The 19,909-nt window shown below is 38.1% G+C and overlaps 1 protein-coding gene across 11 annotated transcripts in view; it reads left to right on the forward strand.

The window, feature by feature from the left end:
- Nucleotides 1-19,909, forward strand: part of LOC127453603 (receptor-type tyrosine-protein phosphatase U-like) — a 374,740-nt gene that overhangs the window by 155,119 nt on the left and 199,712 nt on the right. For all 11 annotated transcript variants that reach the window (XM_051720082.1, XM_051720086.1, XM_051720087.1 and 8 more), the window contains exon 3: nucleotides 10,541-10,812. In XM_051720082.1, coding sequence (XP_051576042.1) covers nucleotides 10,541-10,812 — 272 coding nt within the window. The remainder of the gene's footprint in view (nucleotides 1-10,540; nucleotides 10,813-19,909) is intronic.

Below are 19,909 nucleotides of genomic sequence, written 5' to 3' on the forward strand. Positions count from 1 at the left end.
TCAAAGACATCCTCTCACCAGCATGCTGAAATATGCTATTACCTCAGCAAATAATTTTGACTCATCTCTCATTTGATTAAAACATAATTTATTTATTTTTATATTATAGCCAAATGCTTTTGCACCTAATGAAAGTCTATGGGACAATTGTACAGCACCAAAATTTACAGTACTTTAAAAAAATAAAGTTATCTTACTGGTTCAGTAGCCACAACACTTACGTGTTAGCATTAGTCTAATGTGATAGCGCACAAAAGGTTGGTAAGTGATTCTAAGTTACATCCTAACTTTCAACTCATGTCATGACCAGTGTAAACCTATAAAAAAAAAAAACCTGTAACTTTTGCATGATGTCCATGTAAGGATCCAAGAATGAAAGTGACTTAACTTTCCATAAAGCAACATTTAGCGTAAAGTGTATAAACTCCACCCACAATGTGTAAACTCCACCCACAGGAATTAAGTCGGATAACACATAACGTAGAAAAGTAAACCCACCTCAATAAGATGATTTAGAACTCTGGTACCATTGCTCAATAGACTTCCATTGTAAGTGCATTTCTTGTTTGTATTTACAACACATTTTTTGTTTGTATTTACAACCTGAGAAAAGTCTAAATAATTTTCTGTGCTAAAGATTTAAAGGAAATTAAATATAGCATAATCATCATTTTATTCCTCTGGCAGATGTTGTACTGGCTACCCTGGCTTTCTGAGGTTTCAAGCTGGCTCTGGGAGATTGGCTTCTGATCTGAGGCAAGAGAGAAAAATAGTGAAATGCAAAATATCAGTGCCTATATCTGGTGTGCTGTGCCCCTCTCCCACCTGTGTTATAGAGAAACAGGGGGTGCCACCATACTCAGATGGTTAGAGATATGTGGTCAGCTCTCTTGTTTGGGTTCAGATTCAGTATGATATGATGAACCACAGACTCTCCACTGTGAATTCAATCACTGTATCCTTGAGGGAGTTCTGGAGTGTGCTCTCATATGTCTCAAAAAATGTGTTTTTCATTGTTTTAGGAGGTGCTGGTTGTGCTGTTATAAAGGTTTCTAAATAGATCTGTCAGTGGTTCTGTCTCAATCTATCCATCCATATGTATGTAAATCTATTCATGCACGTCTGTTAGGGTTGCACTTATATAGAAGTTTTGGCTGATAAGTATTTTTATGTTATTGCTGATTTTGGTCGAGATGATGGCAAATATTATGAACATTTTGCCTGTTGATTAACGTATAATACTGTTCATACTAAGTGAGATCACATGCTTCGAGTGGAATCAGGCATCAACACATTTTAGTGGGTAGTAGAAAAGATGGATCATTGTATTTTACTTTTGAAACCTGTATGGCATAAAACATGAGTATAGTGTTACATCAGGAAAAACATGTCTAATTGTATCTGCTTTGGTAACACTTTACAATAGGGTTCTACGTGTTAACATTAGTTAATGCATTGGGTAGTATGAAATAACAATGACATATTTTACAGCATTTATTAATCTTGGGTAATTTATAAATACTATTGTTCTTTGTTCAGTGTTAGTTCATAATGCATTAACTAATGTTAACATTTTGTTGGGCCTCATGTATTCAGATAGAAGACAAAGGCAGGCCTAACACAGTTGTAAAACCTAACTCAGGTCCACATATCAAGTCATAAATTTTACTGATAAAAACCGTGCCAAAATCAAACAAAGGGAGTCCAAAACAGACTACAAATCCCATGAAGCCTTGCTCACTAAAGGATCGAACTCTCAACTCCTATTGGATGAGGCACATGACAGAACGCACCTCAACCATGACATCATCAGGAGTAGAAATACCTCTGAAATGCTTCCGGGATTTGCTTCCAGCAACTTTGCTCGCCGTGTGTAGATGCAGCTCATCGCTGCTCTCAGGTGTAGCCCCGTGGCACAAGAAAGTAACGTCCGACTTGAAAATGTGGCAATACAATCTCCATCTCGCTGGACGAGTTGAGATTACTCTGTGTTCCACCGAACACTTTAACGGATCCGAAGGAGACCGCCGAGCAATCCGCATCTTCATCCGTTTGCCTGCAGAAGTGAAGAGAGAAAACATTTCTCTTCCATCTTCAGTCAAGTCTACATCGCTGATTTCTCCACCAGCCCGCCGAGAATCAGCAGCCGTACCGCCCGCCGACAGAACGAGGAAACGGCCTCCCGTCATCACCCGAGCCTCGAGGAACCGAGTCGGAGTTAAAGGACGGATGAACACACATTCTGCATCATGTGATTAAAGTAAGAGGTTTACGTCTGGGTAGAGATAGAATATTATAGTGTGTTATTCTTTTGTATCAGGGTTATTGCTTGTACAGTTTACGGACCACAGAGTCCACTCTTTGCAGCTAATACTCAAGGTATTTAATTATCACGAATGAGTTTTGATGTATTGTAGTCCAACCACATTGGACTGTTGTGCATTTCCGCCATCGCGGGAGAGACCGGCACACTGAGTTTATCCATTAAAGAATCAAAGACCGTGGGACGGTTTACGAGCCGTCCACCGCGTCTCTAAGTGATAAACTAACAGCTGCTTTCTCTCCCACGATCGCGAAACTGGCTTTGGGGCCATCACTTAATTCTCTCTCTCTCTCGTACTAACCACACACACACACGCAACCCCTCACAAACATTCTCGCACACATTTTTGGCTAGTAGATAGCTTCGTGATAAAGCTCAGCTTTGTCCCTAAGCTATCGTACAAGCAGATACACGCGGTAACTGGTAGACGCCATTGACTGGTTTCTCTCCACCCACATTCGCGGCAATATTCTCTGGCCGGAAGTCTCGTGTGACATACTCTACACGAGAGTCACGTCCGCCATTTTGTGCGCGTCCCTCCTTACACACACACACACACACACACACACACTCTCTCTCACACACACACACACCCTCATGTGTTATAGGATTACTTTGGTTTCCATATCTAATCATATCACTGTTTAGTTTGTAGTTGTAAGTCGGAAGTTTATTGACTGCAGTGTATTAATTATTAATTGATATTACTGCATAAATGAACTTTGTTATACTTCAAAGAGAAGTGTTTTGGTTTGTTTTGCATACACCTGTGTCACATGCTGACAGGATGTCAGTGCTCGGATTCAAGCCTTCATTCATTGTTTTTTTTTCCCCAAAAATCGATATTCTTCGGATGTCGATTTTCCTAATAAAACAATCTAATATTGAGACTGTTATACTATTTGGTTATTAGTCCCTGATTCCAGGGTTGTGCCCCGTCAATATTAATCCTTATTAATATTCTATTAATTTTTGATAATTGATAATTATCTTTGATGATTGTTGAATTTGAATGATCAATAAGCTAGTGTTAATTTTAATCAATGTTTCATCGATGTTAACAATTAATGATTATTTTTGATAATTGTTGATTTAAAGGATTAAAAAAAAAGCTAACATTGATTCTCATCAATGTTCTATTGATTTTAATAATTAATAATTATCTTTGATAATTATTAATTATTGCTAATAACCAAACCCGCTCCTAAACGTAGCACACTACATTTACTGGAGCCCCATATGAGGTTTTAATGAGTTAGATTCAATTAATTAATTTAAATATTAATTAATAACTAAAGAAATAATTATTAATTATTTCTGATAGTAACACTGATCTAAACAACCAGTAAAGCCCTATGATTTGTAACGTTTAATGTTGAAAATGTATTGGTATATATGGAAATTAACATTAACCAAGATTAAAATGCTTTAAAATTATTTTCGTTTGTAGTTCATTGTAGCGCGGAGGAGGGCGGGGCTGGGCAGGAATGACGCACGCCCGGACTCCAATCAGCCTGATGAGGCGAGCAAGGGATAAAGGCGGCCGGAGATGGCAGTTCGAGAGAGAGAGTGAACTATGGGCATTTGCCCTGTATGTGTTTATGTTTGTGTGTTTTTGTTTAAGTTTATCATTAAACTTTATTTATATTGTCAAGTCGGTTCTTGCCTCCTCCTTTTCCTTATAACCCCTTTACATTCCTCCACGTTTCTGGCGGCCGGCAGGGCACTCCTCCACGCCTGGCAGTGGCTCCATCTCTCCAGACGGTCGGGGAGTCCAGTCCCTCCTCGACTCGCGGACGGCGGCCGTTCCCCACGTCCGGGCGGTCGGTGTACTCTGTCCCCCGGCGGATTGCATCGGCTTTCCCCTGGGTAGATGGCAGTGTCGAGGACCCTACGACGGGCATCCCTCCTCCCTCCTCGGTTTCGGCACCAATGTAAAGGGATTATAAGGGAAAAGAGGAGGCGAGAACCGGCTTGACAATATAAATAAAGTTTAATAATAAACTTAAACAAAAACACTCAAACATAAACACATACAGGGCAGCTGCCCATAGTTCTCTCTCTCTCTCGAACTGCCATCTCCAGCTGCCTTTATCCCTTGCTCGCCTCATCAGGCTGATTTGGCTCTGGTCGTGCATCATTCCAGCCCGGCCCCGCCCTCCTCCGTGCTACACTCATGTTAACTATTTTGTTAACTAATATTTGTAACTTATACTTATTGTAATGTATTACATCTGCTTTCAATATTAACCACAAAACAATCCTGTGTATTTTGTCTTGTTTCATTGGCATTTTTTTTAATTTTTTTTTTGCAGTTTAATTATGGCCACCAAACTATTGTACATCCCTAATATCTGTTTCTCCATCTATATTTCCATCCAGTTGATTAATTTATCAGCAATTTCATGACCTCAGTATTGAGGGCTTTAATTAGCTATTTCATCAAAGTTAACATCTATACCTTTATGGCCTTGAGATAATTAACTGTACCTTATGAACTACATGATTACATGTTGACAGTGACCCTCCACAGGCCCTCTGTGGGATGAGAAGCATGTTTAATAGAGCTCAAAAGCTCTTTATTTGTAGATATAGTAATTTTTCTTTCCTTCCTTCCTTCCTTCCTTTCTTACTTACTTAAAGGAATATTCTGGGTTTAATAGAAGTTAAGCTCAATCGACAGTGTTTGTGGCATAATGTTGATTACCAGAAAAAAATTATTTTGACCCGTTCATCCTTTTCTTTAAAAAAAGCAGAAATCGAAGTTACAGTGAGGCACTTACAATGGAAGTGAATGGTGCCAATTTTTGGAGGGTTTAAAGGCAGAAATATGAAGCTTATAATATTATAAAAGCATTTACATAAATATTTCTGTTAAAACTCATGTATTATTTGAGCTGTGAAGTTGTTTACATAGTCATTTTAGGGTTTTAGGGTTTGTTGACATTACATCATCATGGAATAAAATTGGCCATAATTTTTCACAGAAAGGTTAGTAAGCGATTTTATCACACTAAAATCATGTTTACACACATATTGTTTATGTATTGTGGCTATATGTTTGAAACAGTGAATATTTTAACGTTCATGGATTGACCCCATTCAGTTCCATTGTAAGTGCCTCACTGGAACCCAGATTTTCAAAAAAATCTGTAATTCAAAATAAAGTTTTGTGGTAATCAATATTATGCCACAAATTTTGTTGATTGAGCTTAACTTGTATTGAACCCAGAATATTCCTTTAAGCAAATAATATGCACATGCTCCATAAAAGACGTGTTTGACCTGGAATTTTGATGACATTTCTGTTCATATATATTTCAGAAGGTGTTTCAGTACATGACAAATGATAGAGGAGGTTGAGAGCTGTACAACTCTCCAACAGATGACTTTTGCCTACTGATTTCTATCAGTCATACATGGCTAAATCTCAGCCAAGGACTCTTTTTGCAATATAATTCATAGCTGTTAACCTTCAGCTTAGGAAAATAGGTTTTTACTTTTAATGAAGGTTTTTCTGTCCTTCTCTTTGATAATTAAAGTTGTCAGATGGCATAAAAAATTTCTTGATACCAAGGCAACAAGGACTGTCTGGTCTGATCTCGTATTTTTTATGTTGGTCTTCTAAACAGGTTTGAGATGAGGGGGGTAGTCTAAACTCCATATAAAACCTTTTAAAACAGCTTTTTGCTAAGTCTTTATAATTATTATCCATGCAGCTTTTATGACCTTATTAGGTATGAGACTACATGGAATATTTGTACTTTTTAAAATGTATATGTCTCACTGTAAGGCCATTTAAAATGATCTAGTGATGGAAAAATGTAATTAAAATAATGAAAAACTTTCACATTCATATAATTGCTAACCTAAAATCTTGGTGTTGAAAAAACAATTCTAGGGATGCCCTGATGTATCAGCTGCCGAGATTTATTGGCCAGTTATTGACAAAATTAAAACCATCAGCATATTGGTTATTAGCATGAAAACACCGATATGAAAAACCGATTATTTTATTTATAATTAATTATTAACTTTGTAAAAACTATTGTAAAAAAATAATAGCCACAATATGTCGAAGGGTTGGCACTCTTAATAACGTGCAATATTTATTTTTTATTCTTTCTTGTTCTCACGTTAATGCGGGAAAAACAGCATAAACAGGCATGACAGTTATGAAAGCGGCACTTACCTATAGGCTACACAATGAGGGAAAACATCTAAAAATGTTAAAAGGCTGTGTTAAAAATATAGTCTGCATTCAGCACGTCAAGTCAGGGCTTCAAATCAAATCACTTTATTGTCACACAACCATATGCACAAGTGCAACAGTGGGTGAAAGTCTTGGGTGCAGTTCTGAGCAACATAGCAGTCATGGATGAGACATATACCAATTTACAATAAACATCAGATTTACACATCACAATTTACATACATAATATACACATAATTACAATAATAATAAACACAATAATAATATACAATGTACTGTATACAATACACACAATATAGAATACACATACACATAATATAGAATACACATACACATAATATAGAATACACATACAATAAAAATAGTATATAAAGTATATATAAAATATACAATAGGTTGTATTGAACTGTATTGACATTCAGGCTGTAGGTTGATAGTCAGTTGCCAGTGTGTTGTTAAGAGAGAATATAATTTATGACAGTCCGGTGTGAGATAATAAGATTAATAAAGTGCAGTGCTGATGTATATTGATCGTGAAAGAGATCAAGAGTTCAAAAGTCTGATTGTTTGGGGGAAGAAGCTGTCATGGAGTTGGCTGGTGCGGGTGCTGATGCTGCGATACCGCCCGCCTGATGGTAGCAGTGAGAGCAGCCCATGGCTGGGGTGGCTGGAGTCTCTGATGATCCTCCGAGCTTTTTTCACACACCGCCTGGTATATATGTCCTGGAGGGAGGGAAGCTCACCCCCGATAATGTGTCTGGCAGTTTGCAGGGCTTTGTGGTTGTGGGCGGTGCTATTGTCATAACAGGCAGTGATGCAGCCAGTCAGGATGCTCTCTACAGTGCTGGGGTAGAACCGTGTGAGGATGTGGTGGTTCATTCCAAACTTCCTCAGCTGTTTCAGGAAGAAGAGGTGCTGATGAGCCTTCTTCACAATGGCCTCAGTGTGGACAGACCATGTAAGTTCCTCTGTGATGTGGACACCGAGGAACTTGAAGCTGCTGACTCTCTCCACCGGTGCTCCATTGATGGTGATGGGGCTGTGTTCTCTGTCTTTTCTCCTGAAGTCCATCACAAGCTCCTTGGTCTTGCTGATGTTGAGGAAGAGGTTGTGCTCCTGATACCAGTGTGTCAGAGTGTGCACCTCCTCTCTGTAGGCTGTTTCATCATTGTCAGTGATCAGACCTACCACCGTCGTATCATCAGCAAACTTAATGATGGCATTGGAGCTGTGTGTTGCCACACAGTCATGTGTGTACAGGGAATAGAGGAGTGGGCTGAGAACACAGCCCTGTGGGGCTCCAGTGTTGAGGGTCAGTGATGAGGAGATGTTGCTGCCCATTCTAACCACCTGGCATCTGCTTGACAGGAAGTCCAGGATCCAGCTGCACAGCGAGCTGTTTAAACCCAGAGCCCGAAGTTTCACATAAAGCTTGGAGAGCACTCTGGTGTTGAATGCTGAGCTGTAGTCTACAAACAGCATTCTCACATAAGTGTTCCTTTTTTCCAGGTGGGAGAGAGCAGTGTGTGTAGTGTAGATGCAATGGCATCATCAGTGGAGCGGTTGTTGCGGTAAGCAAACTGCAATGGGTCCAGTGAGGCAGGCAGCACAGAGCAGATGTAATCTCTGATTAGCCTCTCAAAGCAATTGCTGATGATGGGGGTCAGGGCAACAGGACGCCAGTCATTTAAGCAAGTGAATTTTGATTGCTTTGGTACAGGCACAGTGGTGGACATTTTAAAGCATGTGGGGACTACAGACAAGGAGAGGGAAAGGTTGAAAATGTCCGTAAAAACACCAGCCAGTTGGTTCGCGCACGCTCAGATGACGTGGCCCGGAATGCCGTCTGGACCTGCGGCTTTACAGATATTCACCCGTCGGAAGGATCGGGTTACATCCGCTACAGAGACGGAGAGTGAAATAACCATTGTAGCTTCGGTCGCGAGAGCTCTCTCCACGAGGGCAGTTTCCAGGCAGTTTATTTCCCTTGAAACGAGCATTAAAAGTATTTAGTTCATCCGGGAGAGAGGCAGCGGTGTTCACGGTGGAGTTTTTATTCCCTTCGTAGTCTGTGATGATATTAATTCCCTGCCACATGCTTCTAGAGTCGGTGGTGTTAAACTGTCCTTCAGTCTTGACCCTGTACTGGCATTTGGCTGCTCTGATAGCTTCAGTCAGCAGAAGTATAAAATAATAATAAAAAAAAACATTTAAAAAAAAAAAAAAAAAAAAATTTTTTATATATATATATATATATATATATATATATATATATATATATATATATATATATATATATATATATACATACTTTTGTACATTTTTATCTTCTATTAATCTTTAATTTTGGCTTTCTTTAAAATGTTGGCCTGTGTTCAACTGATCCAATCCATGTTCAGTGGAAATTATATATAGTTAGAACAGAAAAAAATCTTTTGTACTCGTAATTTTTAAGCATAATTCCTGAGTAAAACAGTGATCTAATAACAAAATAAGGTAAGTGGCAAAATATCGGTATCATTGTTGGTATCGGTATCTATATATTTTTGTTAAAATCTTTATACTGTAGTTATCGGTAAAAATTTTCATATTGGTATATCCCTAAAAAATTCCATGGACACTTTGAGTGTCAGCTACACAAGAAAGTGTTCTGTTTGGTCAGTATAGGTGTGAGCTTGAAGGGTATTTGGGTTGGTATGTCCTAAATAGGAAGGGCAGAAGGATAGTGGTTAAAGGTCCTTCCTTGTGTGTATTATGTATATACTATATATGGTTCATCTGTAATTATTCAGAGAACCCAGTGCTTCACCTTGCAGATAGAGCCCCTAACCCCAACGTCCCACTGTCCTCTGTGCATAATCGTCATGTCATGTTGATTAATACCGAGCAATCTGGCTGTTCTCTCGTGTGTATGTATGTGCAATGACCCCAAAAATTATTTGGACACTTTTGGACACTTAAGCCACACTTGAACATATCTGAAGTTAATTGCATTAGAAAGTCAAGTTATTTTTGTGACTTGACTTGGCATTAGAAACTACATTTCAAACCAAGTATTATCTGCAAGCAAATTATGCTAGACCTTTTCTCAGAACTTTGAGACATTTTTGCAATTACTTTTAACCAACTGGTACCAAGATGGATTTTTGTGGATGTATGAAGTCAGTTCCACTCATGTTCACACAGGTGCCCAAGCAGAATAATAACCACAAGTGTAGGATATTGCAATTACATTTGACAACCAGAAAGTGTCCAAATATGTTTTCTCTTCATTTTGAACAGTATATCTTTTTTTTTTTTTTTTTTTTTTTGCATTTACAACCTATAGTAACAAAACTTTTTTCTGGTAATTTTTTTGCTTTAAAAAAAGTTCTCTTAAAAATGCCACTTGGTTTGAAACTTTGTTATGTAACACAAAGACATTCATACATTTTTAAGGGTGCCTTTAGTGTCCCAATACTTTTTTGAGGCCACTGTATATGCCTCTTTTTGAGTATTTGAGTATGGCTGTTGCTATACATACACCTCACACTCTTATTATTCATTTTAGTATTCCGTGCTATGCATAATCTGTTTCACTCTTCTCACAGCATTGAGAGAGTAAAATTGTCATACTTTGTGAACTCACTGAAGGGAGAGATACTCTTTGGAAAGAGACAAATAGACAAACAAGGGCTTTTGAAAAGTAGGAATGGGAAAACTTCACAGGACTTTCTGAGGAGGCTGTAAAACAGCAGAAGCTTGGTTGTGCTGGATGTTTTTCCCCCTCCGCCTCTATTATTTTCTCTGAGCTTAGTGTGTGTGCCTCTTTCTTTTAAAAAGACATACTTTAATATACAGTACACTAAAACGTTCCACAAATGTTTTAACCAATAATTTTAACCAACTGAACTGATGTGAACTGTTTTCATTTTTTGTGAACATACTTTATTTCCTACAGTTCTTTATTTTCCTGATATCATAACCTTTGGCTGATTCTTCTCTCTGTTTTCTTCCTCCTCTAGGCTCTTACATGTTGGTCAATTCCTCCCAGCATGCAGCAGGGCAGAGGGCTCAGCTTCTGCTGCAGACACTAAGTGAAAATGACACGCACTGCATCCAGTTCAGCTACTTCCTGTACAGCAGAGATGGCCACAGCCCAGGGGCACTCCGGGTTTATGTGCGGGTCAACGGTGGGCCGCTTGGCATTCCCGTGTGGAACATCTCGGGTACGCGTGGACGACAGTGGCACCAGGTGGAACTGGCAGTCAGCACTTTCTGGCCAAATGAGTACCAGGTAATCAAAAATAAAAACTAGTCACCTTTTTCCAGCGTGGTTGCATACAACAGGACATTATATGATCACATACAGTATATTTACATTTGAATAAAAAAAGTGTGATAAGGGGCCGTTTAGAAGGAGCATGTTCTTGCGCTAAAAAAGCTAGATGCAACACAACAGATAAAACAAAACAAAACAGCGAGATGCGGTGCAACTGTCAAAGACAGTGGTATTCTTTGAAGTTCCGTAGAGTACTGTTGAAATCCCATGGTTTGTTAAAATTGTATTAATAACTCTAACATGGCAATCATATTCTACCTTGGTATTCATCAAAGTACCAAAGTATTACCAGCTGATACCATCACTGTACCATCATATCACTAGATCTTTTTTTTTTTTGTAAGGGTCCACCAGAAATGTTTTAATGTGTCATTTCTGCACCACTAGCAGCACCAAACGGAATGGCAACACCTTGAACACCTTGTTTTTATACAGATTTCCCAAACACTCCTTCTGTCTTCCAGAATTTGGACAAACAGGTAGTCCCTCACAAAACACACACTATTGGTTGAGCCAGAAGCCACTCAAAATAATTTGAATACGTTACACGTATTTGCACTTTTCAGGAAATCCACCAACTAATGGATTACTTATAATGGAATACTTATAAACTGGAATGGGAGAAAGTATTTTGACAGAAAAAATTACACACTTCATCGTTAATCATAAAACTTAGCCAGGTTAGCTTTTATGAAGCAATGCGACAAATTAACGATGTGAATGACAACAGTTGTAATCTTAATGGCTGGCCTAGTAAACTGAATTTCGACTGCATGCTCATTTAATACAGTATCTTTGACACAGATATCAGCCAACAGTGTAAGACGTAATTTTTCCACACACCAAGGGATTACACAGCCAGTGATTGAGACTACTGCCTTATTAGTCATGCTCTCTGCTCTGTTTAATTAGCATTGATCTTTCCTTGAATGTAGGTTAGTGCTATAGGGCTTGGACAAACCCACAATATAGACAAGTCGATAGTGTTGACACACTGTGGTCTTCCCTAACTAGTAACCTAATTTCCACACATTACCAGCACATACAAGACACAATTTACCAAATCACTACTTATGAAAGCTTGGTCTAACAACTTGTTTATGCCCTACCTACATTGATTGATTGGTGTCAATGATTGGTCAATGATTGTGAGAAACTCTACATGCTATTATAGAGGTGCAAGCGGGCAAACACAGGGGTCTTCATCCATAAATTCAATTTCTCCTTTCTGCAAACTTGGCACAGCTGTCAGAAAGCAATTAAGTTGAGTAGTGTTTGCTTTATCGAGAACTGTCAATCTCTCCAACCTAATTAACTTTTACATGCTGGTGAAAAGATGTGGCCTTCATGTGTAAATAATAGTCATCCCACCAGTCAACAAGATGTAAAGGTGGAGGGGACATGACAATAAAGGGAGTTTGTTGTGTTTGTGTGTGCATGCATGGCTGATTCTTCATATTTTTCCCATTTTTAGTCAACATGAAATCAAAATTTACCCAATTTATTTTTTTTAATATTCTGCATGATTCATCCATGCATGTTGTTCCAAAGAAGATAAAATGTTTGTCTTTCTTATCTTTTACCAAAATGTAGCAATTTGTTCCACCTCTATAACAAATTTCCTTTTTGGATGGACAGTAATGTGCAAAGACAAATTTAGCCTGACACAGAAACATTGACACAACCAATGGTGTAAGTTTGGGGCGGAACTTCCAGTTTGTCCCAACCAATGGAAGGTGGAGGAAGTGTTCAAGGAACCTGTTTGAAAATAGGCCTAGTAATTATTTTTGCAATTCTATTTGGTGGCCCAAGAGGCACAGCAATGACACACTTCACAGAAAAAAAATAAAATAAAAAATAATAATAATAATTTAATTTTTTGTTTAAATCTAATATCAGCACAGTAGAAATGGAAGGCCCTGATATACTTCCGGAGAAGTTTTTCTTTATTCAGGGGTAAAAAGATGTTCTAAACAGCTGAGCAATAGTATACTGTTTGTGAACATTCAGACACCCACCACACCACTGTGGGAGGCATTTAGAGGAGCATTTAAATATTAGTACACTACATGTAAACACTTTAAAATGTGTTATCAATGACTTTTTGCCTCATTCTTAGAAGTCACGATCAGTAAAAGAAGCTGTTTTAACCACTCGATGATGATTTAAAGTGATATACTGTATATGCAGTAGATAATGTTTCATTTGTCTTGTTTACATTGTAAATTCATGATGCTAATGCACTAAAATGCTATACACGGCCATAATATGTGCCGATTACACTCTGTTATTGTAAATTATGATGACACTGATACAACTGCAATGATGGGCGTATAAATGTGTTAATGTTCATAATACAGACAAAGGAATGGTGATAGAGGCATGTCTTACTTTGGGCAAATGTATGAATGGCTTTCGCTGCAGATGGATGGCACATGAGTGAATGGGCACTTGAGAGCATTTGAGTAGATTTGATTCCTTTTGTAGTTTAATAAAACAAAACAAACAAACAAAAAAAATCGCATGATATGTTTTTGGAAAATGTCTCTATGCGAACGATCGTACTGATGTAGGTAAATGTGCACCAGCTTGCTAATAACTCTACACATCGGTGTGTTCATGTTGAATACTGACTGAACAATGTAAACAAAGTAGTAGGTGGAGCTTCAGGTCACACCTACCAATGACGTGGACCAGTGGCTGTAAGAAGGTGTTTAGCAGCCGATTAGAAGTTTTCCTAAAAGTTCGCCCAGGCAAGCTGTTACGAACCACCGAAACGAAGCAAATACACTTTCTTTTTGGCCAGGTTTTGATCTAAATGATGTCACAACCGCTCATTCTTCGATTTCATATAAAGTATATCTGGGCCTTTACAGGTAAAAGAGCCGGTCACCTTTTAGATACAGACATCACCTGTCAATCAACCTAAGAAAGTGCATACGCATTGATTGATCCAGTCTTAAAAATAGTGTTTTTAGCGTTATCTGAGCTAAAGAAACACAATTTATGATACCAGTGTTGTCAGATTTTACTGCTGATTTTAAATGATCTTTGATCGTAATCTTGACCAACCATTTTGGAGATTTGGGTCTTTCCCCATTCAAGTAAATAGGAGCTGTACGTTTATGCCACTTGTTTACATAGAAAATAGCTGTCCAACCTGCCCAGGAGCATTCCAAAGATGGCCTCCGAGTAAACTGACTTGCCTTGAAAGGGACTTTGGTAGTACCAACTTTGCCAAGCACCGTAGCTTGAATGTCTCTGAGTATTTAGGGACCAGGGGCTCATTGACTGCCATAATAATTTGTGCTTCTGATGAGATGACGAGCTTGCACTTTCTCTGCGTAGTTTTCTCACAGCGGGAGTCAGCATGCTAAATCGCACTTTGGGCCTGGAAGATGGCACACTGTCCCTATCAATTGCAAGACTAGAGCTGTGCTATAGTACACAGTGTACTAATCCTGAGACAACAAGTAGGATATTTTTAAAGCTCTGTTCTAACAGTTGTCATATTTTAAGACCATTCAGACCAATTACCTTAGTAATTGCCCTTAATTAATTAAGTTCTGTCTGTTTATGTGTGCTTAAGTTCTTTGTGTTTTCTTTTGTCTTTGTCTCTATGTCTCTCTTTCTCTAACTGCTGTCTGTGTTAAGCTTTTCCTGCAGTGTCTGTTTTTTACTCTGTTTTTCACATACTTTGGAACAAATTCACTTGTTCACATTCAGTTGAGTCAGTTTTATGCATGTGGCATTTTGCTCATACTTGTTATATTTTAATGAACTTTTATTGCATTTATTTTTCTTTTCTTTTAATGGAATATAGCAGGTTCAATACAAGTAAAGCCGATCGCACACAGAATGAGAAGCTCCACACCGCTTCGTGGGTATAGGACAATGAACAGGAATCGCACACAGGACATGTCAGTGCAGTGCAGGTGGCAGTCCAAAGCATTGAATCTAGTCACCATACTCTCAAAAGTTATGAAGGTTTTTGTTCTTCACGAATGAACAACGTTACGTTGATGAGTTCGCAGGTTAGTGAATGAAACAGGTGCAACTGTACAAACTGAAAGATTAGAAGGTTTCTAATTCGTAGAAACCAATTGTTTCGAATTTTAGAATGCGCCATGTAGTCTGCCAGACGTGTCCGGTGTGCGGCCCTCTTCAAGCTCAATCATCAGCATTTGTGGCATAATGTTAATTACCACAAAAATGTATTTTGAATTGTTCATCCCTTTCTTTAAAAAAACAAAAAAATTGGGTTACAGTGAGACACTTACAATGGAAGTGAATGAGCTGAAGAGTAAATGTTAAAATTCTCACTGTTTCACAGCTCCGGTAAGTTTGTTGGTATGTTTTGTATGTTTTGTCATTTCTCTCCCTCATGTCTCGCAGGCGCGGCCGGCATGCATGATCAGCATTTCCATGGGAGCACCAATTGTTCCCAGGGGAACGCTGATCATGCCATTGATTAGTGTGCCGAGCAACACCAGTTCTCCCCTGATTCACTCCCTTCTTAAGCCCATCGTGTTCTCTGTATCTTTGCTAGATTGTTGTTTGATGTTGAGTACTAACCTCACTCTCTCTGCCTAGTTGGTCGTGTCTTGTGTATCTGTTGGTTGCCCGCGTGTCGGGTGTGTGGTTGCCTTCCAGTATTGCTGCGTGTCAGCTGGTCTTCCACAGAGGATACCTCGTCTCTGCCTGTGTACCAGGAGTAAAGTTCGCTCTTCTCTGCTGGGTGTTGTTCTGCATCTCACTAAGCTTCAACGGGGGATTCTATGAATCTGTTCCAATGCATCCTACAAACACACTCTTCACGGATTGCCCCTTGCGTGACTACGACGCACACGCCATTGGAGATCACTTCCCGCTGCTACAGCCAGTGTCGGGATTTTCTACATTTCTCATCCCAGTGACTGCTCATTATTACTGTTAATAAATCCTTTGAACTGTTCCTCTGCTCTTGGGTCTGTTTGTCTCACTATCATTCGTTACACACTATTTAAAAAGTATAGCTACAAGACATAAACAATATGCATGTTAACATGATTTAGTTTGATTAAATTACTTACTAACCTTTTCTGTATGCATTATGCCACAAATGCTGTCATTTGAGCTTAACATGTATTGAACCTGGAATATTCCTTTAATAATTGTAAATTTTTATTTAATTCACTATTGGCATTTCTATCAGCGTCACGTGACAAGTTGTAAAATTTCTGTCATATCCTTCATTTATGTTTTCATTTCCCCAATAATTTTATAGATGTACAGTTCTGTGCAAAAGTCACAAAAAAAGTCACAATATTTGTCTTAAGATGGTTATTTATATCTTCAGCTTTAGTGTGTCAATACAGAATATACATTTTAGACTCCCAAACAGGAGTCTAAAATAGAAAGGAGTCTATTCTTTGCAAATAGAATAGAACTGAAGAACAGGGAGCCCTGCAACATATGGCATAGCCCCCATGGAGTCCCCTACTGAACATCGAGTCAGACTGGATTACATGAAGAGACAGAAGCAATTGAGACAGCCTAAATATATAAAAGAACTGTGGCAATTTTTTTAAGAAGTATGGAACATCCTGTCTCCCAACAACCAAGAAAAACGATGTCCAGGTGTATCTAGGAGAATTGGTGCTGTTTTGAAGGCAAAAATGGTCACCCCAAATATCAATTTAGCTTTTTTTATGTTTACTGGACTAAGAATGATGTTAACTGATAAATGAAAACTATTTATGGCATTAATAGGCCTTTAAACTGGTTACCTGTGTGTTCGCATCTCTGTGCATTCGCATTTTGTGAAGCCATTTTATCGCCTCAAGCTGGGCATTTTTCTTGAGTCTGGGAGGATAACAAAGGTAAATGGAGCTTTATACCCATCTCTGTGTCTCCCAGGTCTGTTTCCTGGAACAGAGACAACCCATGAACTTTTGTACTAACCATTAACGAGAAAAATAACTTTGTCAGGCTCAAAAAGCAGTACGAGTGGGCTTTTGCTTGCCTCAATCATGGTCTTGTATGTCCTTGTCTTTCTCCTAGCCTGTCCAGTGTCTCTCTTCTTTTATGGCTCTTTGGCAATCTAAAACTGGCCTTCTTACATTCAAGTCAGAAAAAGAGACAAAGTTGGTCTGCTAGAAAGTCTTATGTTAGTAATCTTTTCTAAAATATTTTCAGTCTTGATGGCTGCAAAGCTTGCTCAAGTATTGTGCAATGATTCTCCATAAAAAGGATGAGAACAAATGGAACAAAACAAGCAAGACAATGAAGAAAACTTTATTTACAATCATAAAGCCATACAAAATGAATAAAGGCAGAAATGTTGCAGTTAAGGGAAGCATAGTGCCATTGTGAATTGTGTTTCAGCCTGTAAACAAATAAAACCTCAATGGAAAGGTTCTAAGAAAGAGTTCTCCAAATGAACTCCTAGAACAATGTGGTTGATGTTCATTCAAGGCTTTTAGCATTAAAGGAATAATTCACCCAAAAAGTAAAATTTGCTGATAATTTACTCACCCTCAGGCCATCCAAGGTGTATCTGAGTTTCTTTCTTCATCAAAACAGAATTTAAGATTTTTAGGATTTCATTTCAGGCCTCCTCCTTTAACAATGCAAGTAAATGTACTCCAAAATGCATATTATGGGTGCATCAAAACAATCTACACGACTTCTGAACACAAACGATTGATTATTTTTAGAAACAAAACAATACTTATATACTTTAACTACAAATGTTCACTTCCGTACATCTCTGTGACGCGCGCTCATGAGAGGGATGACATAAGCTCGTTGGTAAGGTCACGTGGAGGAGGAGGCAGGAAGCGCGTTATTTATAACTTTAAAAATCTTAAATTATGTTTTGATGAAGAAAGAAACTCAGATACATCTTGGATGGCCTGAGGGCGAGCAAATTATCAGCAAATTTTAATTTTTGGGTGAACTATTCCTTTAACGTATCTTGCTTTAAATATTATCCAGCTTTAATAACAGTATCCTGGCTGACAGTGTTTTTGATCTCTAGATGAAGAGTTCCAATTCTCTTGTGAGCATGAGGACTTTGCTTTCACAGAGAGAAGTAAATGGTTTGAGACTGACAAAACCATACAACACCATTTTTTTTTTTTCCTGAGCTGAAATCACTATACTGATTATTTTCATGAACTGAAATCATTCCTCCTCATTCAAACAACAAGGCCACCCAGGAATCTCTATTTAGAAGGAGCTAATAGCCGGTTTGTTTGACTATTGTTTTGCCACATAATTAAGGGTTTCATACAAAATAATATTTTCTTTCCTTCAAAAAATAATGAATAGATTTAGCTGGTAACAGATTTCTGATAAACAAGCACAAAGGTTGATTATTTTCATCTGTATTGTTTCCTTCTTGTTGCCAAAATTTAATTCTTCATAATTAAGCACTTTAATTAATGAAGTAAACATGGCTTTCAGTAAGCTCAGCCAGGATACTGTTATCCCAATATGTTTAAGCTTTTTGACGATATTTGATATATACAGTATTCCGATATTTACAGTGCATGAAAATGTATGTATGAACCCTTTGAAATTACCTGCATTTATGTATAAATTTGTCTTTAAATCTGATTTGATCTTCATCTAAGTTACAATAATGAACAAACGCAATCTGTTTTAAATAAAAACACAAAAATTATTGTATTGTTCTTGTACATATTGAATAGAGCCCGACTGATATGGGATTTTTGAGACCGATACCGATTTTAGAGAGGGAAAATTCACCGATTACCGATATGGTGGCCGATATCTAAAATTTTTGAGCTGGAATGAAAACAGACCTTTTCTATGTGGATTGTTCACCGATTTTGCACCGATATGACTGTGCAAAGGTACTCAGAAGGCTGCTTTCTTAAATATTTTTATCAAAGAATATTTGACATTATTATTATACATTGTCAACAAATTCTAGAAATGAACACTGAGAAAATAAAGAATAAATACAAATACAATAAATAGCTTAATAAACATCAGTACTGTATGTTTAGTATAAGTCAATTGCTGACCATTTAAATAAAGAATAAATAAAAATAAAATAAATAGCTAAATAAACATCAGTATTACTGTTTAGTATCAGTCAAAAGCTGACTATATTAATACTGCCAAGTCTAGATAAACAGATAAGCAGCGGTGTTACACCATATTCTGTAATACAAGTTCAGGGGAAACTTTCAATGGTGGAAAACCAGACTTTTAAATATTACATTTTATAAATGCAATGACTGGAATTGTTCGGTTGAAGGGGGTACCAAACTGTGAATCCTGAACAAAACAGTTCGGTGAATACATGTTCACACATTAGCTTCCACTCAGCTGACAAGCAATGAAAGTAGCTACGTGATTAGCTTGTTAGCTTTAAGCTCGTTGTCACAGAGAGTAAAAGAGATGGACGGTGTTTATTTTACTTTCCAGCATTGTGTCACACCAACTAGGTAACAACATAGCATGAAATCAACACTCAACAGACACAATCCACCACTGCACCATTGTCTGCTGAGCTGCAAAAAGATGCTGTGATGTTTACCTTTCAATCTACTACATTATTGATATATCGGTCAAGCACTAATATTGAATACATCATTCAAACTTTCACAGTGTAGGTTGGAAAAAGTATATGAACCCCTAGGCTAATGATATCAACAAAAGCTAATTGGAGTCAGGAGTTGGCAACCCTGGCATCCAGTTAATGAAACGAAATGGAGACGAAATGGAGACGATTTAGTACTGTGGCTGCTCTCCCTAGAAGTAGCCGTCCAGCCAAGATGACTCAAAGGGCACACCGCAGAAAAAGAACCCCAAGGAATCATTGAAGGAATCATTGGAACTGGTTAACATCTCTGTTCATGAGTCTACTATACGGAAAACATTAAACAAGCATGGTGTCCATGGCAGGACACCACAGAGGAAGCCGTTGCTTTCCAACAAAAACATTGCTGTGCGCCTGAAGTTTGCCAAAGACCTTGACACTCCGCAATGTTACTGGGAAAATGTTTTGTGGACTGATAAAAAATGAATTCCCAAG

Source organism: Myxocyprinus asiaticus, chromosome 16, assembly GCF_019703515.2.
Source record: "Myxocyprinus asiaticus isolate MX2 ecotype Aquarium Trade chromosome 16, UBuf_Myxa_2, whole genome shotgun sequence".
In the NCBI taxonomy this organism is placed as follows: domain Eukaryota; kingdom Metazoa; phylum Chordata; class Actinopteri; order Cypriniformes; family Catostomidae; genus Myxocyprinus; species Myxocyprinus asiaticus.